This window comes from Labrus mixtus, chromosome 17 (assembly GCF_963584025.1).
Source record: "Labrus mixtus chromosome 17, fLabMix1.1, whole genome shotgun sequence".
NCBI classification, from domain to species: domain Eukaryota; kingdom Metazoa; phylum Chordata; class Actinopteri; order Labriformes; family Labridae; genus Labrus; species Labrus mixtus.
Window position 1 is genome coordinate 2,793,473 of NC_083628.1, and position 18,040 is coordinate 2,811,512.

The following is an 18,040-nucleotide window of genomic DNA, read 5'->3' on the forward strand; positions in this document are numbered from 1 at the left end:
CACACGCACACACACCGGTGCATTCACAAACAACCTCACACTGATTCTGCATCCCATACCCAATGCATGTTGGTGTGTGCTAAACCTGCGACTCGAAGTGAAGCGTTCCCATGGTGCCTCAGCACGTAGTCTCTTTGTTATCGCAGGGAAAATAGTTCTTTGTGTGCAGGGAGGGTTCAGATCATTCATACTGGAGAATGACACGACAACAAACACTTTATCTAATCCAGCTGTTTCATATGATGAGAAACTTCATCGTGAAAAAAGACGCTAAAGCAATCAGGGACTAAAGGTCATAATAGCCTTCTTACCTTTTGTTTCAGGGTCTGGTGCACATAAATTCTGAAGATTGTTTTGTGAGTTTCTAATCACTTTTGGGATAATACAAGGTGTGATTTTTGCTTAAAATTCAGCATACATTCCTTTAGTGAACGATAGCGTCAGTAGGTTTTTCCTAAAAAAATTAAATAAAGACTTATACAACAGTAACTGATGGGCCTCCATACCTGTGTGGTGGTGACTGTGTCTGGTCCTCTGACTGGGTTTTGATGTTTGATTGACTCTGGATGTTTCTGGGCGGGGAGTTAATGTGTTTCCCCCAGCCAATGACAGCGCGCTGGTGAGTTTTGAGATGGATGCAATTCAGCGATTTTAATGCGAATGTGATAGTCGTGGACGTAGCGGCAAAGAAACAGAAAAATAGTGAGGCAAAACGTCAAGTGTATAAGCTTTTGTTCCAAAATGAGGGTAAACCGTGTGTTGGCTTCACTCATGGACGAAGAGTTGGCCGAGAGTTTGCAAAGTGCAAACCAACAGGTGTTGCAGCGATGGAAGCGGGTCAAGAGAAGTGGTTCAGATAGAAGTGATTGTACCCGACCTAAAAAGCCTCTGCATGTTTCTAATAAGCTCCACGAGCAGAAATGTGCTCAAACTAGGATCAATATTGGAGATGCTTTTGAAAAATGGAGAGAGGTTAGAACACAGAAAGGTTTACAGACCCATGCAGAGCTGGATAAACACTGAAGCTTCAGTGTCCACCACATGGTGACCTGAGTGAGAATCCACTCTAGAGAGGAGGGGGGGGGGGGGGGGGGGGGGGAGACAGCTCTCTACAATGTTTAGAATTTAGACTGCAGTACCCATTTTAAACACTAGGTGTCAGAGTTACATACTGCTCCTTTAATGCCTGAAAGCAGGGTAGTTGTCAGAGAACAGATTAACAACCTGCTGCTTAAACATCCTTTTTAAAACATTTAACACATCAAAGATGAACTGTTGGTGATATGTTTGACTGTTTGAAAAGGGATAACAGGTATGACTTTGTCCACAGGGGGCGCTAATATCAACACACACTGAGAGTTCATCACAGGAGCTTTAATGAGACTCTCTGTTTACAATTCATTTTTATTCAAAATTTCCAGAAGTTTTACTCGTTTCAATTAAAGTATGCAGAGAAGCAGTTCATGCACTTTTCCATTCAAGCTGCTTTCTGGTTTAAGCCACCAAGCCACACCTTGAACAAGCTGTGTGTGTGTGTGTGTGTGTGTGTGTGTGTGTGTGTGTGTGTGTCTGTGTGTGTGTGTGTGAGTGTGTGAGTGTGTGAGTGTGTGGGCACATACATGCACACTGGTCTGTGTGAGCATGTGGTCCTGTTCTGCACACACTTAGGGTGACAAATGAATCCTGGCTGTCAGACCGACCTCAGTGAAGCTGAACTTCAAGGCAGAGGAGGAGCAGTCTGTCTGTCTTTAAATACATGATGTCAGAAAGCTTTTAAGTCTCACATTCAAGACCCCGTCTGAACCCGGGCATGACCCCGTCTGAAGAAAAAACCGCAGAACTCTTGTGAAAAAAATGTGTCTCACAAGAGGTTTCTGACAGCCCACACAAAGTACAACGACTGAATGAATGTTGGGTTCTCGGCTTGCTATGTTTTTGCATTTTCACAGATGCATAACGCTCCTTTTATCAGGACTTTTTTCCTTCCAGCTTTCCAGTAAAACTTCTGCAAGAAGTCGCAGTGAGAGCAGGCGATATTCTGATAAATATACAACAAGCAAGTGGGTGGGGTCGACATTCATGCTGCTATTGTTAGCCACCAGTTAGATCTTCATGCATGTTATAAAAGCTGCTTCAAACTCTTTTTTCCTGTTTGGGAGTTTGTTCTTTTTCCACCCTTTTGTTTGTACTGTGAATACGTCCAATTACACGTAGCACATAATGATCTTATCGCAGCATCGGGATCTGTTGCTTTGTCTGCCATCTTGGATACGTTGTGAACATTGCTGCATCCTTTGTCCATCATTTATTTCCTCCTGTAGAAAAGTGTTCATGAGTGCATGTGTGAAAGAACATTATAGTTATGTACTCTGTGTGGAAGCAACAAATAAATTCACATACATGGTGAGCATCTGCAGATTTATGCAGTTTCATAAATGAAGTGTTTTCAGAAAGTTTGCCTGAAAGATAACCTCAGAGCTGAAAAAGCCTTAAACTTGATTTCAAGTCCAATCAGAAGTTCATGTAGCTGCTTTCTCGCGTTCCTGTTGTCCACACTTCCTCGCCGCTGAGGTGGAGGTCGGAGCAGGCCGTGCACGAACGAGGACGGCGGTGGTTTAGGGTACGACACAACCCGATGGCGGTGGAAGAACTGATTTGATTATTTTCAGAAATGTTCAGGAGTTATTTTCAACCCCAACATGCTTTTCTTTTAAAAGCCTGAATGTGGGGGCGCTGGTGGCGCAGTGGTTAGGGCGGGCGCCCCATGCATGGAGGCTGTAGTCTCAGGCGGGCGGCCCAGGTTCGAGTCTAGCCTGTGGCTCCTTTCCCGCATGTCATTCCCCACTCTCTCTCTCTCCCTGGTTTACAACTCTATCCACTGTCCTATCTCTCCAGTAAAGGCACAAAAAGCCCAAAAATAAATCTTGAAAAAAAGCCTGAATGTGACTTTTACAACTGACCAAACTTTATCGCCATGGCAACATCGACAATAACTCATGGACTATTTGAACAGTTCCCTGGGCAGACGTACTGTTCCTTTACTGAGCTGCACTGAGAAGCACAAACGCAAAACGAGGGGAAAAAGAAACTTCTTCCTTATCGTGCAACACTGGAGCTGCAATTTGACAGATTTAATCAGACAAGTGGCTTTAAACTCTGTAAACATCGGCCTATAGGAGCTCTCCTTTCATTACCGGGTCAGTGTTGTTGCATTAAACTCATGTGTAAGGTTGAGTTAATGCAAACAGCCTTTAAGTACTGACTGCCTTCTCTCGTCAGGATTATAAAAAGCAGCAGAAGGCCGAGAGGTTGAAAAACGTTGACCCACCTTTAAGATGTCTGCTCTCTGCAACACAATGAGGGGGACAGAAAAAAAATGCTTCAGAATCAGATTTTGCGAAGCAGCTTGAGCAGGATGGAGGGTGTTTGTGCAGGAGAGGGGTTTTATCAGCGCCAAACACTCACAGGAAGTCCGGTTTGGGATTGTCCATCCAATTCCTGCGTTCCACAGGAAGCCCTGCATAAAAAGCAAGTGAAAAACGCCCGTAGACATTTCATTTGTCGGCGGTCGACTCACGGGGAGCACCTTTTCGAATCGGCCGTGAGGTTTTTTGAAATTTGAAAGCTTCAAAAACCCTTGAGCTTTTAAAAAGAAAAGCAGCACCATGGAAGAGTCGTCTTATCCACCGGTCCGGCGGCCCCTGCCCATGGCGGCCGCTCAGCCTGCACGCGCACATGAACCTGGAGACCCCGTTCTGCGAGGGTGAGATTTAAACACTTTTTAAAAAACATGTTTAGATACTTTAACCCTGTTGTGATGTCTTTTATAATCAGGTTATTAAGAGCTGCCTAATAAAGTCTCTGTGTGCAGTCTGAGGTAACAGGCCGACTCTGAAGGGTTTTTACTGATTAAGAAATTTTATTGCAACTTTTAAGCATTTTTTTTGCATAATGCACAGAGGTCTTTCTTTCCTGTCTGGTTGTGGTCCCCCTGCCTCTCCGAGATGATTGGACAGTTTATCTGCAGCCTCTGATTGGACCGCTGAGTTTAACCATTCGGATTCAAGCTTTGCCTAACTTTGTTTGACACTCGCACTGTGACACAATAAAAGTGAGGATACTTAACACTAAAATGAAAAAAACTGGACAACACAGTGTGCATGGTGTGGGTCAGCGTGAGACTGTTACTCACACTGTGATGTTTGGGTAATGTGTTTGGTTTTAATGAGATTATATGTTTGAGTACAGCCGTTTGCTTCATGCTATTTGTGGGACAAAAAAAGGGCCTTTTATTTTAGAGTTTTTTGATGGTTGGGGGTTCAATCCCCAGACACTAAACCCTTTCTCTCACTGCTTCGTCGGCGCTGTATGAATGTGTATGAATGGGGTTAGTTACTCAGGGCTTCTCTGATAAAATATAAAAAATGTAAACTAATAAAAAGTTTTTATTTGGAGCGAGCAGTTTAAATCAGTCAAATTAAGGGGATGCAGTTTCAGAAGATGCTTTCTTTTGACCATCTTAAATGACGTCATTGTTCATGTGGGTACCTAAAGTTATTTTTAAGAAGTTTGAAAAATTCCTGAGCTCATCCACCAAACCATCTCCCGCCTTAAGACAAAGTCTGCGGGGTCTCACTTGTTGTCCCACGAGTCTGCTCAAGCTCGTGCCGGTCGATTATGAATGAAAGGCTGAAGTTTGTGCAGCCCGGGCAGTGACGTCACTCGCGGTAACCGAGGCAGTGTGAGTGAGCTCGTGGTGGACCCCCAGCTGGAAGAAGTGGGAGGAGGTCCTACATCACCCCCCATGCTGCCTCTCTGACAGTCTGAGCTGCGGGAGAAACCTGACGAGAAGCGGAGTGGGTTTTTTTTTTTAAATCACTGTTAGGACTTTGAACGCACCACGGGAATAAAACGGGACTAACTTTGGTTTTAACTGCAGCGCTCCTCTGCTTCTTGTTGTCTTTTGTTGTGGGATTAATTTGAGGAAAGCTGATTGTTCATTACACGGTTTGTGATTATTTTTGTATGCATGCACTGCGCCCTTTATATCGGCTTAGAACGACTCGTGTGTGTGCGTGACTTGAATCCACGCTTTCCTTGTTCTAAGCTTTTAAGCGATTATTTATTTTTTAATTGTGGAGTCACCGTTCACAGTGTGAGAGGGGGGAAAGTGCGAGAGATGCTGCTCTGTCTGAGGGGAGGATGTTGCTCCTGAAACAGCTCTCTTCAGAGGTGCTGCTGTGCTGTAAAACAGCGCCCTCTGTTGGCGAATGCAGGGAATGCATCTGCTCGAGGTTCTCCTAATGTGTCAGTAGGTCAGAACTTTCTATTTTTGGAATAATGAAGCACAACACACATGCAGATGCAAACGCAAACACAAGCTTAAAGCCGTGTGAGCACCTGGAATATGGGAACTCTTTTTTAAAATACATTTATTTAACTGACATTGTTGTTTTGCAGAAATAATTGGATACATTTTGAATATTTTAAAGGGAAAATTTCAGTCTTGCTTACTTTTCATTTGTGTAAATGTTGGTAATTTTACAAACTATTCTGTTACTATTTTTCAGAATTGTTCAGCAACTTTTGCTTTTACTCAGAAGGGACAATTGGAGACATTTAAGAATTGTTGGTAGAAGAGTGTGGGGGATGACGTATGGCAAGTGTCGAGGCTCAGACTTGAACCCGGGGACGACTGTGAAGAATGTAGTTTGTGTCAGGCATGTGGTGCACGCTCATCTCCTGAGCTAAATTGGCTTCCTTAAAATCAAAATCAAAAGTAGTAGTTGCTGTCACACATGTGCACAAACTAAAGTTGCATTCAAAGTCACACCCCTCTGGTTCCTGGGATTTGTGAATGGATGCAGGCTGTAGATGGTCGTGTCCTGTCTCCGGGCGTCCAGCCAGCCGGGGGATCAGAGGCACATTCAAAGCTGTCATCTGAAGCTTAGCATCACCTCAGGATGAACGGAGAGTGTCCTGCAGGCTGCAGCGAGTAACCTGCGATTGCACCCACAGAAAAAAAACTGTGAGTGATTTCCCAGAGGGGTCAGTAGTGTCTGTGCCTGGAGGATAGGATCGCAGCAGAGCTTTTCACCGTCATGCATCTTTATTTCTTACAATCGGACAGCTCAGGGTTCTTCTAATCCTGTGCAGAATGTAATTAATCCAAATGTGTGTGTGGAGGGATAAGCAGACATTTCTTTGTCTTTTTTTCTTCTGTCTTCTGTTGCTCTCAGAGTGAGAGCTGCTGCAGGTCAGAGAGAGTTCAACATCTCAGGACTGTATCTGCTGCACACAGACACCTTCATATTGTGTCTGTTTGTGGTGCTTGTTACCAGACCCTGAACATCTACCTAGCAACACGTTTCAGATCATCTCTGTAGAAGTCATTTAAAACTTCTCCACCTGCTTTCTCACTCTGTTTTTATGCATTTTCTTTGGTTTTCTTTCTTAATATTTTGGTGTCTGACTGTGTTAGGGATTTCTTTTTTTTCTTGTAGATGCAAAAGAAAGTTAGCTGTGTGATGGCAATACAGTCATTTTCATCTATTCTCATAGTCTGCATCTTTACTGCTGGGCAAAAAAAATCATTTGAGACCTTAAGATATAGTGTACCCAAAAAAGCTACATCAACATGCAAGCACATTCTGTTTTCTAACTTTTTTAAATCCTTAAAATTGTAAAATCTCACAACCTATGAGCAAATGAACCGCTAGGATTGTTAAAAACGAGCATTAAGATCATGTCAACTTATTGGAAAGTGCATTAATTAAGCAATAAATGTCATATTCACTGGCTGACATCTGCATTGAACACCTTTGTTGTTGTTGTTTTTTTGAATACTTACAAATCTCAAATGTTCTCTTCTCACAGGTAGCTAGAGTCCTCCTCCTGCAGGAGAACACACACATTCAGCGCGAGGAGACTTTGGCACGAGCTCCACGACATCCCCTCACCCCTCCCTCCCTCCTCCTCCCCCCCTCCTCCTGGCACACAGAGAGAGAGAGAGAGAGAGAGAGCTGAGCGAGGGAACGTGGGAAAAAGAGGAAGACGATGTACCAAACGCTGCTCCTCATCTCCTCCCTCTTCATCCTCCACGTGATGGGCACCGCGCAGTTCTTCGCTCACCACGGGTAAACAGCTCACTTCATACTCTTCCTGTGTTTATTATGGGATGTCACTTTGGGTGATTTGGCCTCTGTAGCTGCAGAAAGGTCACTCAGACCTGTTTTTGTTTTTGCAAACCTCGCCTGCTGTAAATACTTTTTTTTTGTAACTTTTTTGTAATTGTCAGTGTAACTAAAAAAAACCTCAAATTAATTGTATTTGTTAGTTTTTAATGTAGAGAAATAAAATGTAGATCTGGAGCAACAGAACAAGCAGAGCCAAACTGAGAAATTAAGGAACAATCTGAGCAAAAAAAAAACCTGATAATGGAGATAAACACTAATCAAATAGCTTGCATGCTCGACATGTCATTTCGAGTACTACAACACTCATTTCAGGGAGAGCTTTGTCTCTAATCCAGTTCCAAAGAATACATTTTTTAAGCACAGAAAGTTTGCATCTTGCACAGCTTCATCCTGTGCCAGGTCTCTTTGCTCCCAACAGAAACCTGAAGGCTCTAAAGTTTCAAACTCTCTAAAACAGAAATCTCTCTAAGTCTAAAACTAGCACGGCTTCCGGGCGCAGATGATGCTCTTTGAAAGTCTCTCTCTCTATTTTGAGGCGGAGCTAAATGTTTGATCTCTCTTTTCTTTTCTTTTCTTTTCTGCCTTTTTTTTTTTTTTTTTAATGCAGGAGGAGGGTGTGCGGCCAAGACCTCCGTCACAGCGTTGTCATGGCAACAGAGTCATACGTCCAGCCGGTGCACAAGCCCTACATAACCCTGTGTCAGGGGCATCGCCTCTGCAGCACCTACAAGTGAGTGTAAACCAAAAGAGACAGACACACACACACACACACACACACACACACACACTGTAGACTCACGCTCAATTTGGCTGCGTTCAAGAAGGAATGCAACTTTTGGTATTGTACCTGATCTCCACAGCAAAGCACTTTTTTCCCCCAATTATTAAGACCCACAAAAACAGATTCTAATTTGCACTTATGATGTGATAAATTAGGAGAATTATGAAGGGAGAAATATCCATAACTCATGCCGTAACCGTAAACGCTCAAAAATAATGATCGTACTGCTTGATTAAATCTTAGAGCGCAGAAAAAGCAAAGATGTATTTTCAGTCACAGAATAAATGTTCAACCTTTCCCCCCTCTGTTTTTAATCTGAAGAGGATTTTTTTGGGGGGGTCTGCTTCCTAAAGATTGGAGAACATAAATGATTCACAAAGGCCTCCAAAGATCCCTCCACTGTTATGGACATAAAATAGATGTGCAAATAAGTAAAATGATACTTCTATAGTTGGGTCAAACTCTTAAGCATCTTCTTTGGGATCTGGTTTGTCAAAACAGCGTTCTACTTGAGCAATCACTCGACTTTGAAACCCCTCTTTGACATGTTTAGGAGGGGGAGGTTATGAGTGCGGTCATAAATAGATCAAGAGTTTCTCGCACACATATACATGCATTTTTTTTTTTTTTGCACAGAACTGGGTCACGGTGGCACATATTTGGGTGGAATCTAAAATATCGAGGACTTGTGTGTAACTACGGGAAATGAACTGCCTGCACCGCAGAGACCGCGGTCGTGTTTATTTTGGAACCGCTTCTCTCCCTCCTTACTTGCTCGGTCTCTCTCCAGCTCTGATGCTCTTGAGTCTCCCCTCTTACATTCCCTCCATTTTAATCTCGTATGTTTCTTTTTAACTCTTACCTCCCCAACGAAAGTCAGTATCGTGTTTGGACGATTTCTTTCCGTTTTTTTTTTTGTTGCTGATTATCCAGTAACAGGAACGTATCTCATGAAGCTTAAATTAGTCGATCCTTTTGTTTGCCTTGAACACATGTCTTGTCACTTTTGTGTCAGTTTATCACTCTGAATCTCGTTTCGTTTATCCCTCCCTCCCTCTCTCCACCCCTCCCTCTTTCCTGACACTCACTCTTGGACGATCCATGGAGTGAGCCGTGGTTTTCATATTCCAACAATTTTCTCATCAGCCTCAACCACACGTCTAAAGGTGATGACAGTATAATGAATAAGTGGGGGTTCCCTAACTGTGTGTGTGTGTGTGTGTGTGTGTGTGTGTGTGTGTGTGTGTGTGTGTGTGTGTGTGTGTGTGTTTTGTCTCCACAGGACTGTGTACTCAGTGGCGTACAGGCAGGTGAGCAGAGCAGCACCTCCGTCCCATTTCTATCCAGAGTGCTGCCCCGGCTGGTTGAGGTTTCACTCTCACAACTGCAACCAAGGTAACCTTAAGCAACATCTGTTCATACCATAGACTGTATAAGACATGGACGTAGTCTCAGTGATGTCACCCACTGGTTTCTCAAGAGGCATTTTGAAGCCCAATGATGACTGGAAATTTGATCTCCTCCAAACTCCCTATCAATCTAGAAACAGGCAACGAGGAGGAGCTGACGCAGGTCTTAAGCCTCATAGAAAAAAGCTTCCACAAGCCCTACTGTCGATCAACTTAGCCCCGCCCCTAATTATGCTAGTTATGCATAACTCTTATAACAGACGAGTCTAGCAGGCTGTAAACATGTTATTTCTGCTATACATATAGACATTTTAATATGGGATCGAATGTGGATTCCTTGTTTTTTACAGCCAGCCTCTAGTGGACACTTACTGAACTGCATTTTATTTAGCATTTCTGCATTAGCATCAGAGGTTTCATTCAGTGCCTTTGTTAGCTGATTGAGTTATGTTAAACCTATTTTAGTTTCTCAATGATCTCTAGGTTTCTAGGTTCCCGAAGTATCAAAGAAAGATAAATCTGTGTGTCATCTGCGTAGCAATAGATTCATTTCCTAATTGCCTCAAACCTTGAGTTGAAGTAAACCATCTCCTTCCCCTAGCTGTATATCAAACAACCAGACATAAGTGGTATTCATTTGTCCCTTCTGACTCTTCCTGAAATGCTGAATCATTTCTGTAAATGTCTCTTACAGCTCTGTGTGGACAACCCTGTGTGAATGGAGGTACCTGTTTAAGACCCGACCAGTGTGCATGTCCGCTGGGCTGGACAGGACGCCAGTGCCAAACAGGTATACACACACACACACACACACACACACACACACACACACACACTCTGACACTTCTACCTGCACAGGCATACAGGTCTCCTCACACACAGTTTTATAAGCCATTTTCACACATGCCCAAAACTTTACGGGTAAGCTGCATGTGTAAACGGACACGTTTCACTACGGCTTTATCCAGACTTTTTCCTGCAAGCGCCCCCCTTTTTTTTGCAAGAAATCAGGGAAAGCAGACGATGAAACTCAGCAGGGGATACATTCAGGAAAATTGACCGAATGGGAGCGAGTGGGAGGGGCTGATAATGTTTATATCTTGCAACCAGTGAATGACCATAGTGTATTCAGCGCAATCTTCATGCACAAGAAGCTGCTTCATTAAGTTTTCTAAATTCTCGATAAGTTCTTCTTCACTCTTTTGTTGATACCCTGAATATCTCAAACTACACACAACACTGATATACTTGGATATAAACGCAGAAACCCTCACCATAGCATCGGACACTGTTTGCTGCGATGCCACTTCTGGTAGACTTCCCCCACTTTGAGAGGTGCATGTGTGAACAAGCAAGAAAAGAAGATATCAGGGGGCGGCCTGTCTATATGTGAAAAACAGCTCTAGATATGTTTCGTTTTTGCCTACTAAGACACCTCCCATACTTGTTGGACAAGGAAACATCTCACGCTGTGAATGTCTGGTATGAATAAGCAACTGTTTTGAAACATTTTCAGGAGTGTACTTGTGATTGAGCTTTTTGTCTTTCTTGCCTCTTAGATGTCGACGAGTGCAGCGAGCAGCATCGGTGCGCCCAGGAGTGCGTGAACACAGCCGGCAGCTATCGATGTGAGTGCAGAGACGGCTTCAAGCTCGACAGTGACGGCCATTCCTGTCCGAGCCTTCCTCCTCCTCCTCCTCCTCCTCGTGCTTCTCCTTCCACTCCCACTCAGGCAACAGTGGGTGGTCACACGGATGCGGGTAAATGAGCAGCACAGGAATGTGTGCGTGCAGTATAATTCTGTGTCTTTCAGCAGCAAAGGTATCTGGAAAAAACAGAAGATGAAGAACATAGCCAGCCTCGCGGTCCATTATTACTTTTGGTACGCGCTATGCCACTTTCAACTCGTACCGTGAGTAATAATGCACTGCGACTGGTGCCGACTCCAGACAGATGTTGTGTTGTGGTCGAGGCCCCCCGTGCGGTGAGCCTGGGACCCCGTTGGTCTTTGATAATGACTCCATTTACTCCTAAGAGTCCTGTGTGAGTAGAGCAAACATCTGACTCTAATCGAGCTCCCGTGCTAATACAGACATATTTTTATCCCACACACTCCATCAGTTTCCTTTAAATGTGTTGCAGTGTCTTTTCCTACCATGAAAAAGTCGATTTTTTAAGAAGTGTAGAAGTGTGTTTTTCTGGTATCTAAGCAACAAAATAATACATCCTCCCTCCATGTCGACTTAAGTGATCGTTGACCCCAGGATGTTTCTTTTACTGTGTCAGCGTTATTGCTTTTTTCGGGGGAATTTACGCAACATAAAGACTTACCTTTTTCCTCGCTTCTTCAACTCTTTTTCCCTCCTTGGGGATTTACATGAGTCACCAAAACAGTTAATCTAAAGAGGAGAGTGTCAGAAACCAAAGAGAAATATCTGTTTGTAAGTGCGATATTGCTACATCTCTAAAGGCTCAGTGTGCACAAAACTCCCTCTGATTTTATCTGTGTTTTTGTAGAGAATATAATCACTTTGAAATGGAAACTTTTTCAGCTTCAAGAAGAGACTGTTTACTCCAACAACAACACATGAGGCGTGCAAGTATTACAGAGTCAGCAAAGAAAGAAAGAAAAACCAAGAGAGTTGTGGAATAAAAGCAGAAATATGACAGATCTTTGAAAGCGATTGTGCGGGGTTATTTGTGGGAGTTTTAGCACTCAGCGCTTAGATCCCGAAAAAGAAAAAAAAAAGGCAAGGTCAGCAGAGATGTTTGGCGTTGAAAGTGCATTCCTTCATGTGTTCAAACACACGTAAGAGGGATGTTCATGGAGATCACAAACATAAATAGAGGTTTGAACAACTCGGGGAAAAAAAAGTCGACCTGCGCTCTGAGTCCGAGACAAGCTGCTGTGGAGGAGTGTCCGACTACATTTTCTGCATCTCCATCTTCCCCCCCCCCCCCCCCCCCCCGTCTCCTTTTTCCCCTCCGTGTTCTTGGCTTACACTTGTGTTCTCATTCCTGCTCCATCAACCCTGTCTGCTGGGGGTCATCGACAGTTCCCCCACCCCTTTTTTTCCTCCTCCTGCTCGCCCTGCTGCTCCACTCATTCCTGTCTCAGTAATGGACCACATCTGGGAGAGATTGAGTCGCTCTTAGTCTGTCTGTGAAAGCACAGCCAAACCCCGAAGTCCCTACATTTTTGCATCTATATCTGGGTTCCCTGCCTGCTCCTGGGACGTTTCCCCCCCCCAACATGGAGCTGGAGCATGACAGACATGTCCCTCTAACTGATTTATGTGTCAGAGGCAGGATGAATAAGTGCTTGTCTATTTCTGGTGCTTTAGCTTTTTTTGTCTGCTTTTCAGCAGTTCCCATAACAATCGTTTTATTTTTGTTTTGAGTTTTTTAATGGAACACTTTTTGGGGTCTCACCCATGACAAGAATTCCATATAACAACAAACCTAAACTTACACAAACTAATAGCAACTAAACTATGCTGTAAACCGAAGAATTTGAAGATACTAAACTAAAAAAACAGTCTAAAAAAATGGGTTTAAGGGAAACTGATATTAGAAACAAAAATGGTAAATGGACTTGAGCTTGAATATTTATTTTCTAGTCTTCTGACTACTCAAAGCTCTTTAACACCGCAGGTCACACCTACACATTCACACACTGATGGTAGAGGCTGCTGTGTGATCTCCCGCTGATCTCCCAAAATTCTGGGTTAAGTGTCTTGCCCAAGGACACATCGGACATGTGGCTGCAGGAGCCGGGGTTCGAACCCCTGACCTTCTGGTTGAGAGACGACCGACTCTACCAACTGATCCACAGCCGCCCCTGTCAAAAAAAAGTAAAAAAAAGTAAAAAATCTAATCGAAATCAAAAACCAATGAAAAATCTAAACTATTACAATCTTTTCCAACTTGAAGTTTCCTGATTTTTAGTTTAAAAAAACATTAGAGCGGCCATGAATCATTCAAGGAGGGTGGGAATCTTTTACAGTGTAGATCTAAGACAGGGGTTCTCGTCCGGTGGTGTCAGGACCCAAAAGTGGGTCACAGGGCCATTTTCAGTTTTCAGGGGGGTCATGAATGTGTGTCAAAAAGTCTCTAAAGTGCTGGTTTTTTTTAGGTCCATTTATTTTTTTCTGCTCCAAACTTCACTATTTTTCATTGAATAAATCTGATTGGTTGAAAAAATATCAACATTTAGGTCACAGTATGTCATGAAGGAGTTGGTGCTGGGTCCCGAGGCTAGACCAGTTGAGAGTTACTAATCTTAAAGACAGAAATAAACACACAGAAGTCCCCCCCTCCCTCACTTTTCTCACTGCCCCTCTCCTCGCTCGGTCTCCATCCTCTCATGTGTTTTTCTGTCTTTGTCTGGTGTCTACAGGTGGAGGGTTTAGCCTTGCAGAGAATGTGACGGAGGAGGTGCAGAGCCTGAGGAACCGAGTGGAGCTCCTGGAAAAGGTACAGATGTTCATATAAAAACCACCTACCCTGATACCTCCCATGCAGCCCCACCAGGAACACCTCTGGTCCACGTATGATGTTATGATGTAAAATCTGGGTTTCCATTTAATCCCTAAAGCAAACGTTTTTAAAGTGTTTTATTAGAATCCTGTTCTTGCTAATAAAGAAACATAAAGGTTAGCTGTTGATGTCATTAATTGTAGGTTGATGTTTTTTTATGAGGTGGGTACTTGAGCATATTCATATGTTCCTCTGACTCAGACGCAGGGTGGGACCTAGTGTTGAAGTCAAGACCACCCTAACCGTGACCAAGAGATACCAGACAAGACAAGAGTGCTCAGAGAACGACACAAGACCAAGACCAAGACCAAGACCAAGACATTTAGGGATCGAGACAGAGTCAAGACCAAGACATTTAGGGATTGAGACCGAGTCAAGACCACCACCAAGACATTTAGGGATTGAGACCGAGTCAAGACCAAGACCAAGACCAAGACATTTAGGGATTGAGACCGAGTCAAGACCACCACCAAGACATTTAGGGATTGAGACCGAGTCAAGACCAAGACCAAGACATTTAGGGATTGAGACAGAGTCAAGACCAAGACCAAGGCAGGGCGAGACCGAGACTAGACCAAGACACTTAGGGATCAAGACCGAGTCAAGACAAAGACCGAGGCAGGGTGAGACCGAGACAAGACCAAGCATGGTGTATTGTTTTGGTTGGTTAAGTCAAGAACACCCTAACCGTGACCAAGCGATACCCGAGACAAGAGTGCTCAGAGAATGACACAAGACCAAGACATTTAGGGATCGAGACCGAGTCAAGACCACCACCAAGACATTTAGGGAGCCAGACTGAGTCAAGACCATGACCAAGACATTTAGGGATCCAGACTGAGTCAAGACCAAGACCAAGATCAAGACATTTAAGGATCCAATCGTCAAGACCAAGACCAAGACATTTAGGGATCCAGACTGAGTCAAGACCATGACCAAGACATTTAGGGACTGAGACCGAGTCAAGCCCACGACCAAGATCAAGACATTTAAGGCTCGATACCGAGTCAAGACCAAGGAAGGGCGAGACCGAGACTAGACCAAGCATGGTGTATTGTTTTGGTTGGTTAAAACCGGGACAGGGACTCTTCAAAACCAGGGTGTGTTAGAGTGTTACAACAGAGGAAAATGGCTGCTGTTTCAATATGTAGATGGTCCTTTTTGTTTTTCTGGAGTACTTTTCTCTCGACTCTAACTTGCCCTCCTCTTTCTCCCTCTGTGCAGAAGTTACAGTTGGTGTTGGCCCCCTTCAACAACTTCTTCCCCCTGTCGCTGGACGAGGGTTTGTCAGAAAAAACCACCTTACTGTCCCACTCCTTCCAGCAGCTGGACCGCATCGACTCCCTCAGCGAGCAGATCGGCTTTCTGGAGGAGCGACTCGGCACATGTGAGTGACCGCAGGCCGACCTTTGAATGGTCGTAGTTGAAAAAGTAGCTTTTAAAAAGGAGGGAAAATTCTATTTTTGTTCAAAGACCACTTGACTGCCTGGAATGCACAAACCATTTTCAGACTCCTTCAAACAGATTAGAGACTATGTCAAAGCCAAGATGTTCCCGTAATGTAATAAAACAAAAAGTATTACAGTCAATAATAATAAAGCAAATCCAATAACGTAATAAAATCTTGTGCCTTGAACCTAATAACCTTTATGGCTATAACACGGTGAGAAGTTCATTTAAGTCAATCGACATGTGACTAAAAATAAAACATTTGTTCTTAAATTGTAAGACATTAAAGTTTAAAAAAGTACATGTGGCTAAATCTGTGCTAGCAAGGCTTAGCTCTTTATGCTAACGTCTGCATGCTACCAAGCCCACAATGGTGTTGCCCATCCTAATCCAGTGTTAGCATGCTAACGTTAGCTTAAAGTTGAGGCTAAATGGGATGTCATCACTTTCAGGTATTTATTCATTAACCAAATTCCAAGCGTATAAATAATTCTGATGTGGGATAACTAAAGTGTTTACAGGTTTGATGGTGAAAGCTGGAACCACAAACCTCACCTGCCTCCAGATCAGCCAATAGAAAAATTAAATTGCAATTGCCGGGTTCAGTCACTATGTAGACGTTAATTACTTTGAACTCAAATGCTGAGATTTGGACCCTATTTGAGCAACAACACAGCACATACCCATACATAGGATTTAGTTACTCTTTAACGAGAGCAACGTTCACCACAGAAGACGAAAACTGCATATGCACGGGTACTTAGGCTGTGCAGCTCGGACTAGGAAGACAAAAAAGGCTCCTGGGTGCTGAAGTAGTCGAGTGATATCTGATGGGAAGAGGAGAAACTTGGTAGCTTGGGATGATGAGCGGCAGACTTGTGTAAGTTGTGAAATCGACTCCTGCTCCACTCCAATTTAATTTTGTCGCTCAGATGGACAGCTCAGTAATGCAATCAATTCAGCTTCACAATCTGTGAGACACGACTCGAAGTTAATGCGCGTGACGAATCTCGTTACAGAAGCAGATTTCCCTGTGAAAACTTGTCGAAACAAAAGCATTGAATAACATGTGGAAAATGTGCCTTGGGAAGTAACGAGCTAAATCTTATTTTGTTTTATTACATTATAGTCAAAAGTTTTATTTTAGGAGTCCAGATCCGGACCAGTTATGAAGCTCTTAAACCAACAACCTTTCATGCGTGTCAGTCAGGATTAAAGGGAAATAAAATCACGTCTCAATGTCTCAAATCATAGAACTAAATAAGTTCAATTTTCAAGAACAAAAATCTGGATCAATGACAATTTAAGGTCACATATTTCACTCCTTTTCAACCAGTTTCAATAAGTCTCAGAGCTCCCCAAAAGTTTCTTGTTCTAAATCCACTCTGATCCTGTATTTGATCATGTCTATAAACCCCTCTATTTCAGCCCTGCTCAGAACAGGCTGTTTCTGTGTCTGTACCTTTAAATATGTAAATGAGCTGTGTCTGACCACACCCCCTCTCTGGAAGGGCTTTGGGTGTACTGTCTTTCTCGCTCCATGTCCTATTGTTTACGGTGAGAAGGCAGACTCAGAGGGCAGAACAAACACCTAGCTGTGGGAGTGTCACCCACCTGGGGGAGGGGCTACTGCCCTTTGTGATGTCATGAAGGGAAAATCTCCAAACGGCCTGTTTGAGCACATATTTTCTGAAAAGTGGAGCAGGCAAAAGACGGAGAGGATGGACTTTTCTCATAATTGGGGAGTTTGTAGACAGACTGGAGACACTTGTGTGTAGAAAAACAGTCATGCGTATTTTGCATAATATGTGACCTTTAATAGTAATATCTCAATCTGCTCTCCTCTGCAGGTTCTTGCCAGGAGACTTAACCACCAAACATGTCCAGTGAAGTGAATAACGACCCAAACCTGCCAGAGATCGTACGCATCAAGACGGATGGATTGCAGAAAAAAAAAGTTCTTGCAGTGCCATGTAGCAATCATCGCACAAATCATTGTTATTTTCTTTCCCCTCCCAACGACTATTTACCTTTCTTTGCGGATTAATGTCAAATTCTCGATTGTGTAACAGTACCTGTGGCAGGACCGGTTTCAGCATGACATCATCCCTTGTAACATCTGAATCAGACCCCTGGAAGAGTCAAAAGTCAAATCGTCCACTTTGTTCCTGTGTTTGTTTTTGCATCAGTGCAGCTGTGTCCTCTGTCCTGAGGCGGACATGGACATCTGTATTTATCTATTTAAGTTATGATTACTGTTAGGTATTTCTCAGCGCTCCGATAGACATTTGTACCTGGTTTTGTAATGTTTTGTAATAAAAGTCTTAATCAAAAACATGTGTGCTCACTACTGTGTAAGATTTACTGAGTTAGGTTTGCACATCTATGACCCCTTCTGGTGTAGGTGAACGCTCACGATACATGTACTTTGTTTAATTTGCAGTCCGCGTTGGATAGAAACCAATGAAGGCACTAAAAAGCAACTTAAGAAAAAAAAGAATGAATTTTATTTATTCTTTTGCAAGGCATTCACGTTTACCCAGAATAGATGAAATCAAGAACACTACATCATCAATATGAACCAGATACTATAATGGTCGTCTATACCATGTGTGCGTATTTTCACACACACACACACACACACACACACACACACACACACACAC

General features: G+C 43.3%; 1 protein-coding gene across 2 annotated transcripts; it reads left to right on the forward strand.

Moving 5' to 3' along the window:
* The first annotated feature begins 3,543 nt into the window (after positions 1-3,543).
* egfl7 (EGF-like-domain, multiple 7) lies at positions 3,544-17,709 on the forward strand. Of its 2 annotated transcripts, none has more exons than XM_061060733.1 (9): positions 3,544-3,763; positions 6,877-7,136; positions 7,804-7,926; positions 9,260-9,372; positions 10,081-10,176; positions 10,946-11,146; positions 13,786-13,862; positions 15,150-15,312; positions 17,225-17,709. In XM_061060733.1, exons 2-9 carry the CDS (start codon positions 7,057-7,059, stop codon positions 17,242-17,244), a joined length of 873 nt encoding a protein of 290 aa, XP_060916716.1. In that variant the 5' UTR covers positions 3,544-3,763; positions 6,877-7,056; the 3' UTR covers positions 17,245-17,709. The 2 variants fall into 2 exon arrangements, with proteins under 2 accessions (XP_060916716.1, XP_060916717.1); XM_061060734.1 differs by lacking the exon at positions 3,544-3,763 and adding an exon at positions 4,819-5,007.
* Positions 17,710-18,040: the final 331 nt, after the last annotated feature.